This window comes from Miscanthus floridulus, chromosome 17, assembly GCF_019320115.1.
Source record: "Miscanthus floridulus cultivar M001 chromosome 17, ASM1932011v1, whole genome shotgun sequence".
NCBI lineage: Eukaryota > Viridiplantae > Streptophyta > Magnoliopsida > Poales > Poaceae > Miscanthus > Miscanthus floridulus.
Genome location: NC_089596.1, coordinates 7,453,246 through 7,474,178, shown reverse-complemented (window position 1 = coordinate 7,474,178; position 20,933 = coordinate 7,453,246). Strand labels below are relative to the sequence as shown.

Sequence of the window (20,933 nt, the reverse complement as noted above, 5' to 3'; positions counted from 1 at the left end):
TATATATCGGCGAGGAGGACAGGGAGCGGATGGAGGCCACCCTACGCAGAGGCACTGGAGTCGCAACGGTGAGGCCCAGCTGAGCAGGGAGGCCAAGGACAGCCACCGCCCAGAGGGGCTCCACAAGGAGCGCCATCTCCCAGCCGCCCCTCACTGTACTATAGTCCTAGCAGTAGGATTGTTGTAGCCCGTGGTGGAGAAGATGGACAGAAAGTGGCGAGATCCAGCGACGAGCTCGGGGCACGGCGCTAGGATGGGGCGGAGGAAGCGGCAGGGACGAAGAGGTGCCGGCGCGAGGAGCCGCAAGGCGCTGTGGCGGGGAGGAAGAAGCGAAAAGGACAGAGGAGGCGCTGGCAAGAGGTGCGCTCCCGCTGCTGCCTGGTTTGTCCAGATGAAGACAAAGGGAGAAAAAGATTTGGTGATTTTTTTTAATATAAGTACAATATATATTACTCATACTCTTAGCAAGAGTACTAGCCAAGTGTCACGGCGGGAGCCAGCGGAGTACACACGCGCCTCGTCGGAAAGGACGGACGACGCTGAACGAGCATTTTCGATCGTAGGTTCCTTGGGTGTAGTACATCATGAGTGCATGAATCCTCTACTAAAAATGGAATTCCTGACTTTTTTTTTTACACCTCGTAGGTTCCTTGGGTGTAGTACATCATGCGTGCATGAATCCTCTACTAAAAATGGAATTCCTGACTTTTTTTTTACACACCTCGTAGGTTCCTTAGGTGTAGTACATCATGCGTGCATGAATCCTCTACTAAAAATGGAATCACACTACACACACGAACACCTCACTTGTACACAAATAGACCTACAACTATACACAGATATAAAGACTGTGTTCTTCAGAGATCACCAGAAACCAGAAGGTTCTGTAGGTGACGGGAACGTCGCAGTTTCAAGGCTTCACTGAAATATTATTATGGGAATAAATCCCTGTGAAAACACCACCTCTGAACCTGGAATTCGAACGCTGGTGGGCAGCCTGCACACCTGCACCGCATGCCAACCGCTCGTTCTCAGTTGCCTTACTTGTTTTGGGCTTACTTGTAACGTTTGTATAGGCACTCACCTAGTTTGAGCCTCAGCCTCTGAAGCTGTACTTTTTTAGTTTTTCTTTTTTTTTAGAAATCACCACACTCTTTATTGATTTTTTTTAGGAAACCACACACTTTTTTTTAGGAAAACCACACTCTTTATTGATTTTTTTTAGGGGAACCACACTCTTTATTGATGAGTGGACGCTTGAGACTGGAGCTGTGGCCCAATTTCCGACGGCCCGGCCGTTGGGCCTGCGTCGCGCACTGGGGTCTTGGTCCAAGGCAATCTTACTGCCAATTAAACGGACGGACCAGCAAGATTACGAAGACGGGGGCCCCGGCCCAACGAGTCGCCTTCCTACTGTAATCGAGTGGTTGGGCCGCTCCAACATGAGTACATGACATGACGTGATGTGATCCCGGTGGGCCCACCGCGTACACGGGTGGCTGCCTAGAAGTAGTAGGGCAGGGCATCTTCCTGTGGGCCTGCGGCGGGTGCAGAGAGAGGTAGCTGACGGGTGGGGCCCCATTGGGTGCCTGCCCCGCCGCGCGCAGCCCCCGACCAAAAAGATGCCGCGGAAGATAGTAGGGACTAGGGAGAGGGCGGCGCGTCCAGCCCACGCGACTCTCCCACACAAATACCACCACCTCCACCACCATTGCTGCGCCACCAGCACCAGCCCACCACCACCACCCAAGCAGACCGCGCCGAGGAGGATCCTGCCTCGACGCCCGCCGCCGATCCCGTCTCCTCCCCGCTGCGAGGCGTCTCCTGCCCTGCCCGCACAGATGGTAAGCACGCACGGCACCTCCTCACCTCGCTGCTCTGTACTCCTGTTAGTTCATCGGCTACGCGATCTGCATCTTCGTTTGTCCGATCCACGGATTCTGCGTGCGATCGACTCTTCAAATCTCCTTCAGTCACGGCACAGCACATTGCCCGTTAGTTAGAGCCTCGTTTACTTGAGTTGATCTAATTTACCCTCGATTTAGAGTCACAAGCATAGATAAGCAAATGGTAGCATCAAGGCACCTACGGTACTCGCTACTAATCCAGCCTCGGATTTCGTCAGCTTAACTAGTACAGCAACATTTTTCTCTTTTCATTTACACCACACACACACAAAAAGGGTGAGCAAGAATTAAGCGCGTCATATGCATATCCAAGACCAAGAGCTAGCTGATTCACACGTCCGGTGATCACATCAGATCAGATGTAGTAGCAATAGCTTTGTTGTTTTCTTTTCTTTTACAGTTTACATACAAGCGAGATGCATCCTATTGTCAATGCTCCTAGAGTTTATATATGCAGTCTGGCATGCTTATGCAAGACACATCCAAGAGCATGTACCCAACCCAAGAGGAAATGCCAGAGGTTCCGTTCATCACATTGTTTACCGATCCGGTTTGATGCTCTTCAGTCTTCACAGTCATGATCATTGTTTCATGCCGACCGGTGTGAACTCGCACCGATCATTATGGTGCGGTGGACATGTCCACCTTCTGCCAGCTGACATTCAGTCAGCCAGATCCGCCGAGTACTACACCTTATCGGCTATCACGAGTTCGGTTTGTTCAGCAGCCGTTGTCCTGCCAGTCTTTTGCATTGCATTAGTTGTGTTGAGCTCAGATGAGATGATAGGTACAGCCAGGCAACCCAACCAACTTCACACGGAGGAAGATATCATGTCCCTGTTAAACTGCAGCTGTTCCGTTTCTGCACCGTCCCGCTGGTCTGTTCTAGTCTGGTCTGGTCCCAACGACCTTATGGAACTACTTTTAGCCTTTTACAACCACATCACACACGCCTAATGATACAGAAAGTAGATAGAGTCTACACCGCAGCAAATAGCAAGCGATCGTTTACTCTGCAAGTTCAGGATGCTACTCTGCAAACTCTGAATCTTGTCTTCTTTTCCTTTCCTTTCCCTGCAGGCAAACGCGGCGTCAGGGATGGCTGTCGATGACGACTGCAAGCGCCGGTTCCTGGAGCTCAAGGCCAAGAGGACGCACCGCTTCATCATCTACAAGATCGACGAGAAGAAGAAGATGGTGGTGGTGGAGCAGGTGGGCGAGCCCGTGCTCAACTACGACGACTTCGCCGCCAGCCTCCCCGCCAACGAGTGCAGGTACGCCATCTTCGACTACAACTTCGTCACCGAGGAGAACTGCCAGAAGAGCAAGATCTTCTTCATCGCCTGGTATGTGTCATTCCTCACTGCTGTCTGTCCAGGCTGGCTTGTGATGTGCTTGGCGTTCATGGCTGAAATTGCAATGTGTGTTTGTGAAGGTCCCCTGATACGGCGCGCGTGAGGAGCAAGATGATCTACGCCAGCTCCAAGGAGAGGTTCAAGCGGGAGCTGGACGGCATCCAGGTGGAGCTCCAGGCCACCGATTCTGCCGAGGTTGGCCTTGACGTGATCCAGGGCCGTGCAAACTGAGAATGGCCAGCAGTGAACTGCCGCTGCCTGAGCATGCGCATCATCAGTTCAGATGAGGACTAATGTAAAGGTGGCCTGGAGCTATGTAAACTGCACCCACTGGCCACTGCAGTGATGAATCAATCAATCTACCCCCTTCCGCGTGCGTGTTCGTCGAAGTTCTGCTATATCTTGGTCATGCTTGCCATGACCAGCAACTTTCTGATGATGGAATTCTAGTATCCAGAATGCCCTATGATACTGTCTGCCTTGTGCTTTCTTAAAACCTGGATGAAGGATGCTGAGGCTGAAGTTTGAACAAGGCTTCACTACTGTTGAAAATGACACATAAAACTTCAACTAATCAAAAATATCTTGTGGTGTATAACTTGTGTTCAGAACATCCATCAGTTTTCAGAAGAGTCGAGGCCTAATGCTTAACTGATAGAGATGAAAGCTGGGAGGGTACACCCAGTATCTGTCTTGATGAGTCCTGATTCAGACACTTACCTGCCGGATCAGACGTCATATTATCTACTCAACTAGTATGCGATGAGTATCCATAACCATCTACGGCTCTACAACTACAACCAACAAATCATGGTTAATATTAGGCAACAACTGCAAAGCCATGGATTGAAGATAGATATGTCTGTCGTCCAAAACATACATAACAGAGTCTGTCCAAAAATTATTTCTCCAAATCACTAGGCCAAGCTCTCAAACACCTCAAACGCACACGACAACAACAAAAACAGCATGCTGGATTTATTTATATACATCCATCACATTTACAGAACTGAGGGTGCATCTGCAGAAACCGGGCGCCTCTCAGGAAGCTTCAGCGATCGAGAAATGCATTTTAGCAACAGACTCGAGCAGGAAGCTGCTTCCACATTTGGCTTCCTGACTGCCCATGCTGTAATCCATGATCCCGGCCTCATGTTTGCTGAGATCGTCTACTGAAGACTGGCCACCAGTGGTGCTAACACCTTTCAACCTAACAAGTTCAATGTGTGTAAATCAACAGAATATCACATGCAGATGCGCAACTCACACAGACAAAATAGGTATAAAAATATGCTAGCAAACATACCCGAGATCAGAAACCTGCGGTACAGATGAATTCTGGGTAGAATTTTGTTGGTTCTTCTTTGACTTCCCCTTCTGTTTCTTCTTCTGTTTGGTCTTCTCCTTCTTGCGGTGTTTTGACCGACGCTGATAGCTGTTAGTCACTGAATGGCATACCGATGTCACAGGGGGGTCATACACATCAGGAGCCCATTTGACATGGCGATTTTCTGTTGGTGATGCTATTCCATTCTTTTCACGGCCTCCTTTCATAGCAGGGATGAGCTTCAAAGTTGGCTGTTGACACATTAAAATGAAAAAGGCGGTCAATAATTTTCTGTTAGGCAACATAAATGACCACAAAAGCCTTAATGTCTCGTCAATTATCAAACAAAGCTTCAGAGAGCAAATAGTGAATGTCCAACACATCAAGGAGCATAAACCAGTTGGTTTACATCAATGAAAAATAACCACTAGTTGTTTTTGCTGCCACATTGCCAACTATTGTCCAGCATGCATGGATAGCAGATCAATGTTCGATACAAAAGCAAACAAATACACTTTAAGCGGTAAATACAGACAAATACACTTTAAGCAGTAAATACGGTTTCGCAGTACCATACGTAAATAAGCAAATCAACAGATTTAGTTCACGCACATATTTATCGCCAGGCTTGTTATACCTTTCTTCAGTTACCACTTGCCAATTACAAGATTATAGCCTCCCATTTTCTTTTAAAAAATGGCAATCAATAAAGACAGAAAGATGCACTGGGACTCTGGGAGTCTGGGACGCTCTGGCATGGCATGGCTGCCACTTGCTAATATGGCCAGCTGCTGGACCTATATCTCTTCAGCTTTCCAAACACTCAGTTAACACAGAACAAAACCATGTATCTTAAAATTAGTTCAAAGTATTATTGCATTCTGAAAGGACGCAGCTAATTTTGTACAGGTATGAGTGAATCATGGCTACAGACAGGAAAGCAATCATAAATCAAATTTGATTACTTAAAGCAGCTAACTAACACTAAAAAGCACTAGTTGGAATCCAGCCTGTTGTCAGATTCTGAAAGTCAGATCATATAATGGTCACAGCCAAAAGGTCCCATTCAACTACACATACTGCAGGTACAACTTAGCAATAGAATTTAAGTGAGCAAATAGTGACTGTCCACCATGTCTAGGACAATAAACTGGTTGGTTCACGTGAATGAAAAATGCGATATGAGCTGTTTGTGATGCCAAATTGCCAACTATTGTCCAGAATGCATGGATAAGAGATCAGTAAAGAAGCATACCAAGACAATTTAACCGGTATAATACAGTTTCAAAGTACCGTTACATAAACAAGCAGATCAATAGATTTAGTTCACACATGTATTTATCACCCTGCATGTTAAACATTTCTTCGGTTACCAGTTACAAGAGTGGTGCAAACGAAAACGTCCGAGCCTTCAATTCACATGCATGCCAATTATAGCAAAAGCAAGAAGAAACAGTTAATTACATTTGCACAAGGAATGCCAGGCGACGTACAACTTGAAACAATTACAATTGAGCTCCCTTTTTAAAAAAATCAATAAAGAAAGAAATAAATATATGGCGAGATTGTCTTGAGCTTTAGCCACCAAACACTCAGTTGACACAGAATAAAACCAAGATGTCTTTAAATTAGTTCAAATTATTATTGCATTTCAAAAGGTGGTTGCTAATTTTACATGAGTATGAGTGAATCATGGCAACAAACTGGGAAGCCAATATAAACTAAAATTTGATTACTCAAGGCAGCTAGTGAACACTAAAAACCCTAGTTGGGATCCAGTTATCCAGCCTGTTGTGAAGGTTCCCTAACTTTGATCATATGGTCACAACCAAGATATGTCATTCAAGTACACATAGAGCAGGTACGACTTAGCAATAGAACTTAAGTACAATAGCAATCGTTTCGGACGAATGGTAAAACAATTTAACATGAGGTACTCACAGGTAAGGACACAGAGTGCTCGTAAACAGGAGCAACCGTGAGCCCATCATCTGCATGGCAGCATGAACCATCCTCCTGCTGAGCCTGACCAGATGAGAGTGGGAACGTCGCACACTTCTGGAGGCCTTTCTTCACATCCAAGCTGATCGACTTGGAGAAACCCCTACATATCTGAGCCTCCAATGGAGCAGTGCCGCCTGCCGCGGACTCACAGGTTTCATCAACTGAATCGCAGGGAAGTGGAATACCAGCATGGGCCGGAGAGTTATCAGCAGATGTCACTACTGGCACTCCTTCAGGACCAGTACTGCCCCCCGCGGCGCCACAGGTTTCATCAAATGAGGCGCAGTGCTTCTCTGGCAGAAGCGGAATACCAGCGCTGGAAGGAGAGTTACCGCCAGATGTCACTACTGGCGCTCCCTCGAGACCACAGGAACCACCGTCCATAAAGTGACTAGCTTAGCACTTGCAGAGTGATACAGCAACACTGCAAACGAACCACCACTCCGCGCAGCTGATGCTACAGAAACATGGACAGGAGCAGATGTAGCTGTTATTCCTCCTCATAGACATACCACACACATCCAGATTTAGATGCTAATGCTAAGTGCCCAAGTTGCATTCGTAAACGTGAACTCCAAGCATAGCATAAGCCGATCCTAACTCCTAAAAGGCACGAATTAAGCTTGTTGTAGGCTAATACTATTATATTTGCTACATATACATTACTAAACCATAATAAGACTATAAGAGGCACGCGATCCAGGTTGCTACCTGACCCGTATCAGTGTAGATCCGCCTCAAAAGCGAGCAACCGATCAAAACCAATCCGATCCAGCAGAAGTCAGTACCGAACGCGACAGACAAGTCGAAATAACAGGCGCGAACAAGGATAGAAGTCGCAGCAGGAGCAGCAACAGGGAGAGGTAGAAGGGAGGAGGGAAGGGTAGAGACAGGTAGATCAGGGGAGGGGCGGGCGGAGGCAAAGCGTTAAGAGGACGAGGTGGGGGAATGGGGACGCCAAGACCAAGGCTTGAGGCGGTGCGCGCAGGCGGAGGGGGACGAGAGCGCGTCGTCGCGGGGGAGGCCGCGCAGGTGCGAGCAGCAGCAGCAGCCCCGCACGCGCGAAGGCATCCTGGATCGGCGCCGCCGAGGGGCGTGGGGCCGCCGGCGAGGCTCCGCCGCGGATCTGAGCAGGGGGAGGCGACTGAGGCGACGAATCTCTTCGCCTCCGCGTAGGAGGGATTCCTTTTTCTTTTTTTGACTGACTTGTGATTTTCTCCAGCAGCGACAGAAGCCTTTGCGGTGAGTCTGTTTATATAAGGCCGTGTGGATAAGGTGACACGTGGGGCTGCTCTGGGCCTATTTGGGGGCGTTTGTTTTCGTCTCCGGAAACGACGTTTCACCGCTGTCTTATTGGGCCCCTTGTTTTATACTGGGCTGTGTTGGGCTTGCTGGTGGAAGCTTCTAGATGTCTTGTCTAGCCTGCTCCGATCGCTCCCGTCGCGGCCGAAAGTCAATTTTCCCATCCTAAACTTTAAAACCGGGCAAAGCACCTTCCTCAGTTTTTAAAACTGTTTATCTTACCTCCCTGATCCGATTATAAATAGTTTTGAAGACGGTTTTGTCTTTTTCTTTTTTATTTATTTCAGCTGAATCTTTAAAAAAATCATAGTAAATCATAAAAAAATTATAAAATAAAAAATCCAATTTTGTTGGACTCTACATGAGTAGAGATACACAGTGAACATATAATATTATATGTTTTAGTACAAAGTTTTTGTTATAGCTTTAGGTCTATGTTTTTTTATAATTAAATGGAATAATTCATAGCTGCAGTTTCTATGGTCAATTGTGGTGAAATTTTTATGGTGGGCTAGTTATTGTATGCTTAAACTGTAGTAAAAATTTCATGCTTATTGGATCATGTATAACTTAATTATAGATTTTATTTAGGTTTATGCATGGTACGGGTGTCGTCCTAACAGTAGTCATAATATACGTAATTCTAATGACGGATTCTAGTAAAAATAACGAGTAACACACGCACTGCACGTGCCTCCATGAGGCGTGACCCGGAGAGAGAGAAGAGGGGGGGAAGTGCTGTGTACTGGGCCGACCGGCAAGGCAGGGCGGCGGCAGGCATTACTGCATTACCGACCCAACCGACGCATCGGCGAATCTTGGGTGCCCTTTGTTGCCTGACGCACGCGTGCGTGGCTGAACAAAACAGGGGAAGCGCGCTGCAGAGAGCGGTCGATCACGTGAAGTGTTGTGGCCGGCGGGAGCATTGCCGCGCCAGCCTCCATGGCGCGTCAGTGCCGCGCCCAAATCTGCGGCACGGCAGCCCCGGCCACGTCAGCGTTCAGCGGCCCTGGTCGCTGCCACGTCATCGCTCCTACCGTGCCCCCATGCATGGCGTGGCAACGTGATTTCGCCGCGCCATACGAATAGGCGCGGCCAAAAAAGTTAGTTTTAAAAAAAGAATAAATAGTGTCATATTTAAAAATAGTTTTAAAAAAATGTTTAAAAAAATCCCGACCAGCGCACGGTCGCTGCTGATGTTGTTTGGGCCTCATCTTGGCACCGGCCTAGTGCGTTGACGGCCTCAAGATAGTTCTGGCTCGAACGGCTGCGATGCCTTCCAAGTAGCGTGGCGGAGATAGAGTAGGCCATGGGCGTGTCCGAGCGCGTGTATGGAGTTGGCTGGGTTTTTTTCGGCTTTCGTTCGGAGAATGAGAGCGCAATGGTAGCAGCGCCTACGAGCGCCGTGGGCTGATAATTGTGACCCGCGCTCCGTACTGACACATATTTCATTTGTTTTTTCTCCGCTCTAGTTAATTATTTTGTTTGTTTTGTTTTTTGTTATTATGTTATATTTTTTCATTTACCTTTATTTTCTTCTGTTTTCCCTTTTTCATGTTTTCTATAGATTTTCTTGTTTTCATTTTTAAATATACATTAATTTACTCTACTTAATTGTTTTCCTTTGTTCATCATTTTCATGTTTTACTTTTGATTTTTTATATTTCATGAGATACATATGATGTTTAAATATTATATATGTTATATTCTATTGTTTACTTTTGTTTATTGATACTATATCTTTTTTTCTTTTCTTCTATTTTTTCTTTCTCTTTTCTTTTCTCTTTCGCATAGATTTTCTTATTTTCATTTCCTTTGTTTTTTATTTTACTCTATTTAGTTTGTTTTTTAGTTTCATGTTTTACTTCATGTGATAAATATAATGTTCATGTAGTATATGTTTATTTTTTTTAACATAAGTATAATCATATTTTTCCTTTCTTCTACTTTTTTTTATTTCGATGTTCTTTGGATTTTTATTATTTTTATTTTCTTTTTATTTTTTTATTTAACTATAATTTAATTAGTTTTTGGTTTTTTTATGTCTTACATTTTTATTTTCTACACTTACATGAACTACATATAATGTTCGTGGATGATACATGTGGTGTTCTACTATATGTTTTTGGATGTTCTCATAGTATAAATGAGATGTTCTATTATCATATTTAGGTATTTGTATAGTGCTCCTGAGAAGTTCTATGGTATATTTTAAGTTTTTCAACTAATATCCATGTAATGTCATTTTAAACTTTCCTCTATTACATGTTTTTTGGTTTATTATTTCCGTGCTCTCATATGTCTTGTTATATGTTCATGTAGTATCCATGTGATGTTCTATGATGGTTTCTAAATGTTCATGTTATAAGTAGGATGTTCCATGACTATCTTCAAGTATTCACGTAGTACTTACAACATGTTCTGTGGTACATCTTAGATTGTTCAAGTAATATCCATGTGATGTTCTCTTTTATTTTCCTCTATTGCATGGATTTTTTTTTCTGTTTTCCCTTTTGTTTCAACTAATGTTTTGCTCAAAGGTTTATTAACTTATTCATTTATTTTTTATATTTCATAGCATTTATTATTCATTTTTTATTTCCTTCTTTTCATCTTATTTATTTTACTATCATTAATTATTTATTATTTATTTTCATTTTTCTCTTTTATTTCTTATACTCCATGATATACATGTGATATTCGAGTAACATATAGGTGGTGTTCTATTATGTATTCTTTAATGTTCTATTACAATAAATGGGATGTTCTTTGATTATCTCACTATTTCACACAGTATGTGTCAGATGTTATATATAGTATGTTTTGTTTTTTTCTTTTACTTCTTTACCTTTACTAGCAAACATGCCCGTGCGTTGCATCGGGACCATGATTTTTTGACTTAACCTCACGCGGACGCGTGAGCTCCGTGGACACGTGAATTCATATGCATACAATCATTATTATTTTCCTTCAGTGATTGGGCTTGTTAAAGTCTCTGAATGGTGTGCAACAATTCCGATCTGATCTTCCAGTATAGGTTCCATGTAGCACTCTAGTCTCTTGAATAATAGATCAGCTTCACAGTGATTTGCAATTTTTTAGATGGAACTTGATGATTTGTCTTTTGGTTTATAGAACAGCTACCACTGTTGTTTCCGTATGTATAAGGTGTAGTTATCAAGGTCTGAACACTAGACTGCCAATTAAACCAAGCTTGATACGTCCCCTTCCAGTCTCAAATCGTTGTATAGTAACATGATAAGTGTGATGTTCACAAGCTAACGTCCACAATAATATTATACAGAATCTGTGTTTTGTACGGATGTTGGAGGACTTGCTGTACTCGGCGTCCCGATAGGAGGAGTTGAACAGCACGCGCTACTCGGGTGTAGATATTATACCGAGGGTACATTTGTTAGAGTTTCAGCTTTAGCAGAAACAACTTTAATCATAGCTTTTATAGTAGAGACGTTTTTCTCAGCCAGTTTGTCTAGATGGAAAAAACGTTTAGTCAAAACAGCTCGTACTGGTTTTGGAAACAATGTGTCTATAAAAGCCCATTTTGTCTATAACAGCTCGTACGTTTAGTCAAAACAGTCCCGTCCGGAAATGTGTTGGCCTTCGCTGGAAACCCCTCTCGCTCAGGGGCCTTTCTGTAAAACTGCCCGTACTAGTTAGCAGTGATGATGACGATGATATGGGGGTTAGGATTTAACGACAGAGTTAAGTGTAAAAAGGTTAATCTCCGGGGTGGTTGTGGGACAATGTACCCCAGTTGACAGTTGTACAATGAACTGGTAGCAGTAGTGGGCAGGAGGAAGAACTTCACCTAATCACACACAAATTTACAACGGTTATTAAGCTACCATTGCATGTAGAGTAATTTGAATTCCACAAAGAACCATGTATTTCCTGGCGACAAAAGATAGCATGGGACGAGGTGACAAACACCGTCCATGTGGTTTTCGAGACACACTTTGGTGGCATTCTTTGAATAGCATATATTTATGACGATTTCTGGTTCAATTTATATACTCCTTTTCATCTTAATAATTTTTTCAAAGCCCTGAGAGCTCACAAGTGCCACCACACCACCTTACCATGTGTCGCATCTTTTCATAAGTTAAATAAGTGGAGGCATCAAGGTAACGATAAAAAATGGGCTTTTAAAAAACTATGTCTTTTTACAATTGTGTCGTTTAGGCATCAAGGTAACGTTTAGTCAAAAAACGCCCTAGCAGCCTGACGTGACCGCCCAAGTCCTGGATGTGGCCGTCGCCGCCGCCGGCAACCACCTCAGCCGCCCAAGTCCTGGCCGCGCCGGTCGCCGTCTCATCTCCTTCGTCGTTTCCTCCCGACGCCCTAACCGCCATGGAAACCACTGGATCTGATGGCCAGTCGTCCGACGTGGCCGTGGCCGCCGCCGGCCCGAATGCGGGCGCCCATGTCCTGGCCACGCCGGTCGCCGAGGGCATGGCAGCGCCGATCGCCCAGGGCATGGCCGCGCCGGATGGAGGACTGTCCACGCTGGCTGGAGGCCTGGCCACGCCGGTAGGAGGGCTAGCCATGACCGACATGGACGACCAGGTCGCTCCTGCTTGTGGCCTGGCCGAGCCTGACGCCATGTCCACTACGATTGCCTTGGCGAAGTCATTGGTGCCCACTCCTCCTCCGGCAGTAGAATATAATCTTCCTGTAGTTGAGTTGTCGTTCAAGTGATGCTCTTAATTATTTATGTTCTTGTTTGTGTTCAGAAGAATCGCAATTGTACTGATAGTAATAGTTGTTAATTATTTGTGTCGTTAATTATTTATGTTAATTATTTTGTGCCATTAATTATTTGAGTTATTATTTCTGTTCAGTACGCTCTTTAATTATTTTCTTATTTGCGCCGTTAATTATTTATGTTAGGTCCGAAGTAGAGACTGTGGAAAATACGGCAAGAGTTGATTGGGGTAGCTTATAAATAGTGGAGACACGCGATGACGAAGGTCGAATCGTACTTTTGAGTGAAAATCAGATGTGTGATCTATTAGACTTGAGAGAAGAGACACACGTTGATGAAGGTCAAATGAATGAACATGATGTTGCTGATGAGCAGGGTGTTGATAATGAGGGTGCCACCATTCCTATAAGTGATGCTGTACCAAGTGAGATGGTGATTTCATATGATAAGAATAACCTCCAATGGATATTGGTACAATATACCCAACAATGGAGGAGTTCAAGATGGTAGTGCGACAATTTGCCATCAATAAGGGGTTCGATTTAGGAACTGATAAGTCATGTAAGACGAGATACAGGGCTTATTGCAGGTCCGGTGGTCATTGCCCTTGGAGAATAAATGGCACCAAACATAAAGGCCAAAGCACCGTAGAGGTGAATAAATTTATTTGTTTTCATTAATTCTACTTTTAGCTAATGCCTTTTCTAGCTAACAGTTTCATTCAAATAGGTCATTTCAGTTTGCTAGCCAATGTTTCAAATAGGCCTTTTCTAGCTATTTTCACTCTTTTGTTAGTTTCACAGACTTTTCCTCTAAATTAATATGAATCTCATTGATTTTGTGTTTGCAGGTAACGATTTTGGTGGATCACCATACATGTGCGTCTACCATGAGGAGAATAACTAAAACTCTGTCTCAGAAGTGGGTAGCTAGCAAGGCTGTGAGTATCCTTAGAGATGATATAAATATTGGTGTTAAGGAATTGCAAAAGAAGTTTGAAAGGTCCTTGTTTGGTTTTGGTAATTGAGTGACAACCTAGGTGGACTAATTGTATTTATGTGAGATACACAGGTGATTAGTCCACAGGTACATGTGTGTGAGCAACATATGCCATAAAGGTGAAAATGGCTTGGAGATGTTGCAAAGCTCACAACATGTGATGATGAAGGAGCTTAAATGCACATGAGACATGACATTAAGTCATGTGATCAAGGTGGAGAAGATCAAGACAAGACTTGGCTTGATGGACCGGTTGCAAGCGTGAAGGGCAAGTCAAAGGCTTTGGAGTGATGGACCGCGTGGCGGTGAAGCTTGAGCAAGACTTGGCGCCGATGGACGATGGCAACGGTGAAGAGCAAGTGAAGTCAAGATCGATGAACCAATATGATCACGTGATGATATGAAGTGGATCATATCATTCTTGATCATGTTGGTGCATGTGTTGCATCGATATTGGAGGAGATGAAATGAAATGCGCAAGGCAAAGGTATAACCTAGGGCATTTCATTTCACCGGTCATAGGTGTGTAGAGAAGTTGATGACCGAGTTTAGGATAGATGGCCGTACTATCAAGAGGGGCAAACTTGTTTACATATCGGTCATCTAGTGCCACTTGAATGATCTAACTTTGCATCATTGCTAGGATCGAGTAGCGTGGCAAGTTGAGTGGCTAATCCTTTGGAAAATGTTTGTGAAAAGCTAACACACATACACATGGTGGTGTATACTTGGTGGTGTTGGCACATTTGCAAAGGAGAAGAAGTTAGAGTTGTTGTGAATCAACTTAGAGAAGAGAAAAAGGTTTTTTGGTGTACTCCGAACTATAGGATGGTCCTTGGATTGGAATACTGCTTTGATCCATTGTGATTTGGATCAAGTATGCATGTGGGATATGTAGCCCTCTGAGTAAGCTTTCCAAAATGTCCAAGATCATCGAAATCAGAGTTCGGAGCTAAGAGTTATAGCCGTTTTAGCGCCGAAAGGTCTGTGACCGGACGCTGCGCGAAAAACGACCGGACGCTGGGTTCCAGCGTCCGGTCAGTGCTTTTAGCGTGTCCAGAAGCGACCGGACGCTGGGAGAGTCCGGTCAGTGATGACCGGACGCGTCCAGTCGCTGAAAAACATCACTGGAACCTCTCTGTTAGTGATTGGACGCCGGGTTTCAGCGTCCGGTCGTTATGACCTGCGCGTCCGGTCGTCCCGAATCTTGCCCAGTAAAGGGGTAACGGCTAGTTTAGCCCATGGGGCTATAAATAGAAGTGGTGGCCGGCTTTGGGCTGCTTGCTTAGCACTCTCACGCCTATGTGACTTGTGTAGGAGTGCTTGGATGCCCTCTAACTCACTTGTGCTTGCAAGAGTGCGAATCGATTGCGAGTGAGTGTGATTCTAGTGCGTTGCATTGTGAGATTGCATCGAGTGGCACTAGGTGATCGAGTTGCAAGCCGGTGGGGCTTGTTACTCTTGGAGGTTGCCACCTCCTAGATGGCTTGGTGGTGGTCTCCGTCGAAGCCCGCAAGAAGCTTGTGCGACGCTCCGGAGAAGTGCTTTGTGAGGGGTATTGTGCTCGCCCCGCGGGAGCCGTGAAGAGCAACTTTAGTAAAGCGTGTCATTGAGCTACCCTCACTTCCGGGGTAGGTTCTTGCGGCATCCGACGTGCGGGCTTGGCGGGTGATGCCAATTAGCCGCCGAACCACCAAGTGAGCGATCGACACAATGGGGACTAGCGTGTTGGTAAACACGTGAACCTCGGGAGAAAAATCATCGTGTCTACTTTGTTCTTCCCGTTGGTTTGCATCCCTGTTACACAAGCTTGCAATTACTTTCATATACATTGAGCTTGTGTTGTTGCTTTAGTAATTAGTTAGCTTGTGTAGCTTGCTAATTATCTTCTTGCTTGTGTAGCATAGAAGTAGCTCCCTTGCGTGGCTAATTTGGTTTGTGTAACCTTGTTAGTCACATTGCTTAGTTTGTGTAGCTAAGTATTTGCGTTCTCTAATTCGGCATTGGTTGCCTTATTATTGAGCATTGCTAGTGAGCTTAGTTAGCTTTGTGCTTTTGCTTAATAGCATGTATAGGAGCTCTCTTGTTGCTTAAAGTACTAGTGGCATAGATTTGTGTGACCTTGCTTCTAGAATTGGTTAGGAGAGCTCTAGCTAGCCCGGCACCTTTGTTGCTTGATTAGTATCTTTGAAAGGTGCTAGAGAACATAGATAGAGGGGTGTAGTCTTGGCTAGACCGATAGTTATAATTCCGCACTTGTTTCGATTAGTCGACGCAATTAATTTTAGAAAAGACTATTCACCCCCCCCTCTAGTCCGCCATCTCGACCCTTCAAGTGGTATCGGAGCCTGGTCTCTCATTTGTGGTCTTCACTGATCCGAGAGGATGGCGTCTAATGGGCTAGATGTTTGTGAGGCACACATTTTTTATGGCACAAACTTTGCACTTTGGAAAAATCACATGCTTGATCATTTTCGTGCAAAGGGACCTAAATTTTGGTGGGTTGTCACTAGTGGTCTCACCCATGTCTTGGATCATAGAACTCTAACCAAAGCTCAAAGAGTCCTCTATGAATTTGATGCACATGCTTGTTGTTTTCTATTGGATGCTTTACATTTTGATTTGATGAAGCAAGTAAACTACAAGGGGACCGCTCGTGAGATATGGGAGTCCATGAAGGAAACCTTCGGTGATTCCTCCACATGGGATGATGGCAAATTCAAGAAGGAGGATGAGCCTAAGAAGGAGGCGCATGAGTGTGTTGAGCATAACCACAATTTGGTGATTGTGGAAGATTGCTCCACCTTATGGTCATGTGATGATAATGATGATCGATCAACTACAAGTTCACTTGACAAGGTTGATGATGATGCCACAAGTGTTGCAAGTGACGATGCTACCCCATGCACACTTGATGGTAATGATGGTTCATGCTCAAGCCATGATGATGCTACTACAAGCCCATCCACTACACCACATTGTCTCATGTCACAAGGTGACACCAAGGTATCAAATGATGATGTGGTTGATCATGTTGATTCATATGATGAGCTTGTTAGTAGACTTGCTAGCATGACCATGTCTTTAGAAAATGAGAAAGCTAAAACATTGAAATTAGAAAATGAAAACTCATTTCTAAAGAACTCTTGTGAAGAACATAAAAAATTACTTGATGCATATAAATCTTCACTTGATGAGCTTAAATTGAATCATGAGACACTACTTGCATCTCATGATGAATTATTAGAACAACATACTTCTCTCATTAAAGTGTTTACAAAGAAACTTAAAAATAATGAGAACTCATCACATGGGTCACATTATCAATCACATATTGTTACTAACCATTGTGATGTACGAAAGAAGCATGTATCCACCTCTTGTGATGATTTATTAGATATGACATGCTCTTCACAAATAGATGCTTGTTCTACTTCCATGTCTTGTGAGACTAACCTTTTGAAGGAGAACAATGAGCTCAAAAATGAAGTGAAGAAATTGAGCAATAAGTTAGAGAGGTGCTACAACTCTCAAGTCACCTTTGAGCATATGTTGAAAACTCAAAGAAACTTTGGTGACAAGAGTGGAGTCGGCTTCAAGACTAGCAAAGTCAATCATCAAGAAAGCCGCAATGACATAAGTGGCATTGGCTTCAACAAGAGCAAGATCAAGGGCAAAAGATGGGGCAAGAGAAGATATGAAAGAGAGATGAAGAAGCAAGAACAAGAGAAGCTCTCTCATTTCATGTGCTTCAAGTGCCATGAAGTGGGACATCTTACAAATGGTTGCCCCAATGAAGAAAAGCTCAAGTTGAAGAAAGAAGAAGAGAGGCTAAGGCATGTGAAGTGCTTCAAGTGCCGCACTTGGGGTCATCTTACCTCAATGTGCCCAACCAAGCAATTGGTGAAGCAACAAGTGAAGTCTCAACCAAAGCCATAAGTTGAGCAAGAGAAGACACCCCAAGTTCAAATCAAGATCAACCATGAAGATGGTGGTGACTTGATGATAAAGAAGAAGAAAACAAGAAGGGGTGGAAAGGCAAGGCATCCAATGCAAACTCAAGATGCCAAGATGATGAGCAAGAATGAAGATGAGAAGAAAGTCGATGCTCACATCAAGTGCTTCAATTGTGAAAATATGGGACACTTTGCCTCTGAAAGGATCAAGATGCCCAAGAGGGGGGGTGAATTGGGCTAATTCTAAATTTTCTTGCAATAATCAAATCCTACGGATAGCCCAATTAACCCCTTATGCCTAGAAAAGTGTTTCTATCAAAACTAACGCACAACAGACTTACAACCTATGTTCCAAACTTACTCTAGCATGCAATTCTATGGATGTAAAAACAAGTATTGAATTGCTCAAAGTAAATGCTCAAAGTAAAAAGAGAGAGAGGAATGCGGTGATGTTTTGCCGAGGTATCGGAGAGTCGCCACTCCCCACTAGTCCTCGTTGGAGCACCCGCGCAAGGGTGTAGCTCCCCCATGATCCGCACAAGGATCAAGTGCTCTCTACGGGTTGATTCTTCGACACTCCGTCGCGGCGAATCACCCAAAGCCGCTCACAACTTGAGTTGGGTCACCCACAAGCTCCGCCGGGTGATCACCAAGCTCCCAATCACCACCAAGCCGTCTAGGTGATGGCGATCACCAAGAGTAACAAGTACGAACTCTCACTTGACCACGCGAAGCCTAATGAGAAGATGGATGCACACTTTGCTACTCTTGATTCACTAATGAGGCTACTCTCTTGGATTCTTAAATCTCAATCACCTCACTAGGACCTTGCTCTTCTTGGCACTCACAAACGTGTTTCTCAGCTGTTGGAATGAGCAAAAGTGACTCCACACATGAGTGGAGCTTCTATTTATAAGGCAGCCTAAAAAACGAACTGTTATGAGCTTCTGCGGGGTGACCGGACGCTCCGGTCAAGTTGACCGGATGCTCCGGTCAGTTCAACCCGTGGACTAGTGAAAATGTAATGACCGGACGCTGGCAGGGTCCGGTCACCACTGACCGAACGCGTCCGGTCGCATGAAACCCTCACTAGATGCTTACTGGACTCGACCGGACGCTGAACCCTCAGGGTCCGGTCAGTACTGACCGGACGCGTCCGGTCATAGATTCCCTTCTCTGGAACCTTACTGGAGTCGACCGGACGCTGCCTCTCAGCGTCCGGTCACTTGACCTCTCCAGCGTCCGGTCGCACCAAACGCAGTCTGCTGATCAAATGAACTGACCGAACCCTGCGGCCAGCGTCTGGTCGCACCGGAGCCAGCGTCCGGTCAGCATTTGACCCTCCATTCACTTCCAACTCTCGAACATATGTGAATGAAGTTTGCTCCAAAGGATCTTAGGCATTCATAGGAGCTACCTAGAGCTAGTTTTAACAAGTGTGCACCACACCTAACTCACTAGACTCAACTAGGTCAAGCTATCCATCCATACCCCCCTTAATAGTACGGCCAAAGGAAAAACAAAGTACTGAACTACTCTAAGTGTCTCTCCAACTCCAATCGACACTTAGAACTAGTCATCGTTAACCTTGTCATCCATCCTTTGAAAACCGAAACGATTTCCATCGTAGGGGCATGACAACTTTGATTGCCCAATCGATCTCCATTACCATGACCTAACTTAATTGCCTCTGCAAAACACACGTTAGTCATAGTAATCTTATATTGTCATTAATCACCGAAACCCAACTAGGGGCCTAGATGCTTTCAATCTCCCCCTTTTTGGTGATTGATGACAATACCACCTCGAGTATGTGAAAGAGTGAGGTTTTTGACGGGTTTGGTTCATATAAGCTTTTGTTAATAAGAACAAAAGTGTTAGTCAAGCTTATATGATCCAAGCCAACACAATGTACTCAAAGGATATGAATTAAGCATGAGTACAAATAACAAAGCTCATTTGCATCGGAGTATAAACGCGGAAGCAAAAGCAAATGAGCATTACACAAGTGATATGACATATAAATAATGCAAAGTAGAGAGTACACATGTCATATATCACAATCACGTAGATAGCACTATCACATATATATAATAGAATGCATGAAAGTAAACACACGAATGTATAAGTAATAGTGTATCATACAAATAAAACTCCAAATGTATATAATAAGCTAATACTATAAAACTAGCTCCCCCTAAATCACGCTCCCCCTGAGTCTACATACTCGAACCCTCTCCCCCTTTGGCGTCAAACACCAAAACCTAAGGGTCGGTCGGCGGGGCTGCAGCGGACGAGCCGGGCGCTGAAGTACGTGGAGCAAGATGAAACTGAGCGCCATCATCATCTGACCCTGAGCTCTGAACTGACTGACCCTCTGTAGCAGGAAGTGTCGCTGAAGCGGTCTAGGTCTGAGCTGGGGCAGGTGCTGCCTGGGAAGCTGCTAGTACGTCTGTCGTAGGATCTAAAGAGGCGACAGACGACGGGAGCCTCTGAGTAGTCACTACAACTGGGGCTGCTGTAGAAGGACCGGCAGTATGCATATGTGGCAGAGTAGGCATGCCGGTCAACTCGCTGAAGGATGCTCTAAGACTCCTGGAGACTAACGTGTCAGGCACGAATAGCAAGGGTGACTGCTCCGGTGAGAAGCCCGTGTGATATGGAGTGAACTGCGGGAAAACCACTGGTGAGGACAACCACTGGGACACCTAAACTATGGGTGAAGCAAATGGAGCTGGAGGTTGTCCCTGACTCTGAAGCCCACTGGGCTGTATAGCTGGAGTCATCGAAGTGGTGGTAGGCTGAGCAAGCTAGGGCGAAGGCTGTGGCTGTGGGGCCCCAAGTGCTGTCACTATATGCTGCATAAATCCCATAAGCTGCTGCTGCATGAGTAACTGCTGCTGATGCATCTGCTGCTGCTGCTGGAGAAGCTGCTGCTGCCTCTGGAACTCATCCTGACGAGCCTGAAACTATGCGAAGTTGGCAGCGGTCTCCTATGCCTGTCGTGCATGATCCTGCTGCATCCGCTCAAGAATGGCAATCAATGTAGGGTCCGTCTGCGGTGCTGGTGGAGCTGAGCTGGAACTACCGGCCTCTGCATCATGTCTGCGTGGAGGCATCTGAGGAATCGGCAGATAGTCATCATCTAAGCTATCACTGGACTCGGTCATCCCCTGTTGGGCCTCAAGCTGCTCCTCCTCTGTAGTGGCTATGCCTCTAATGATCTCGTCCTGCTGAGCTGCTGACTCGAGAACATCTGGACGATGACTGGGCTAAGCAGGTGCCTGTGGAGTGATGTGCCTGATCCTCTGTGCCATGTTATATGCGGGAAACTCTGTGGTGGCAGCCTTGTACTCT

At 45.0% G+C, this 20,933-nt stretch overlaps 2 protein-coding genes across 2 annotated transcripts; one reads left to right on the top strand and one right to left on the bottom strand.

The window, feature by feature from the left end:
* The first annotated feature begins 1,607 nt into the window (after positions 1-1,607).
* On the top strand, positions 1,608-3,731 carry LOC136514939 (actin-depolymerizing factor 7-like). Its single transcript, XM_066508641.1, has 3 exons — positions 1,608-1,844; positions 2,988-3,253; positions 3,343-3,731. The coding sequence occupies exons 1-3, from the start codon at positions 1,623-1,625 to the stop codon at positions 3,491-3,493; spliced, it is 639 nt and encodes a 212-aa protein (XP_066364738.1). The 5' UTR covers positions 1,608-1,622; the 3' UTR covers positions 3,494-3,731.
* A 351-nt stretch (positions 3,732-4,082) lies between these two features.
* Positions 4,083-7,836, bottom strand: LOC136514938 (uncharacterized). Its single transcript, XM_066508640.1, has 4 exons — positions 7,305-7,836; positions 6,531-7,050; positions 4,569-4,840; positions 4,083-4,472 (listed from the first exon to the last, which is right to left on the bottom strand). The coding sequence occupies exons 2-4, from the start codon at positions 6,975-6,977 to the stop codon at positions 4,304-4,306; spliced, it is 888 nt and encodes a 295-aa protein (XP_066364737.1). The 5' UTR covers positions 6,978-7,050; positions 7,305-7,836; the 3' UTR covers positions 4,083-4,303.
* Positions 7,837-20,933: the final 13,097 nt, after the last annotated feature.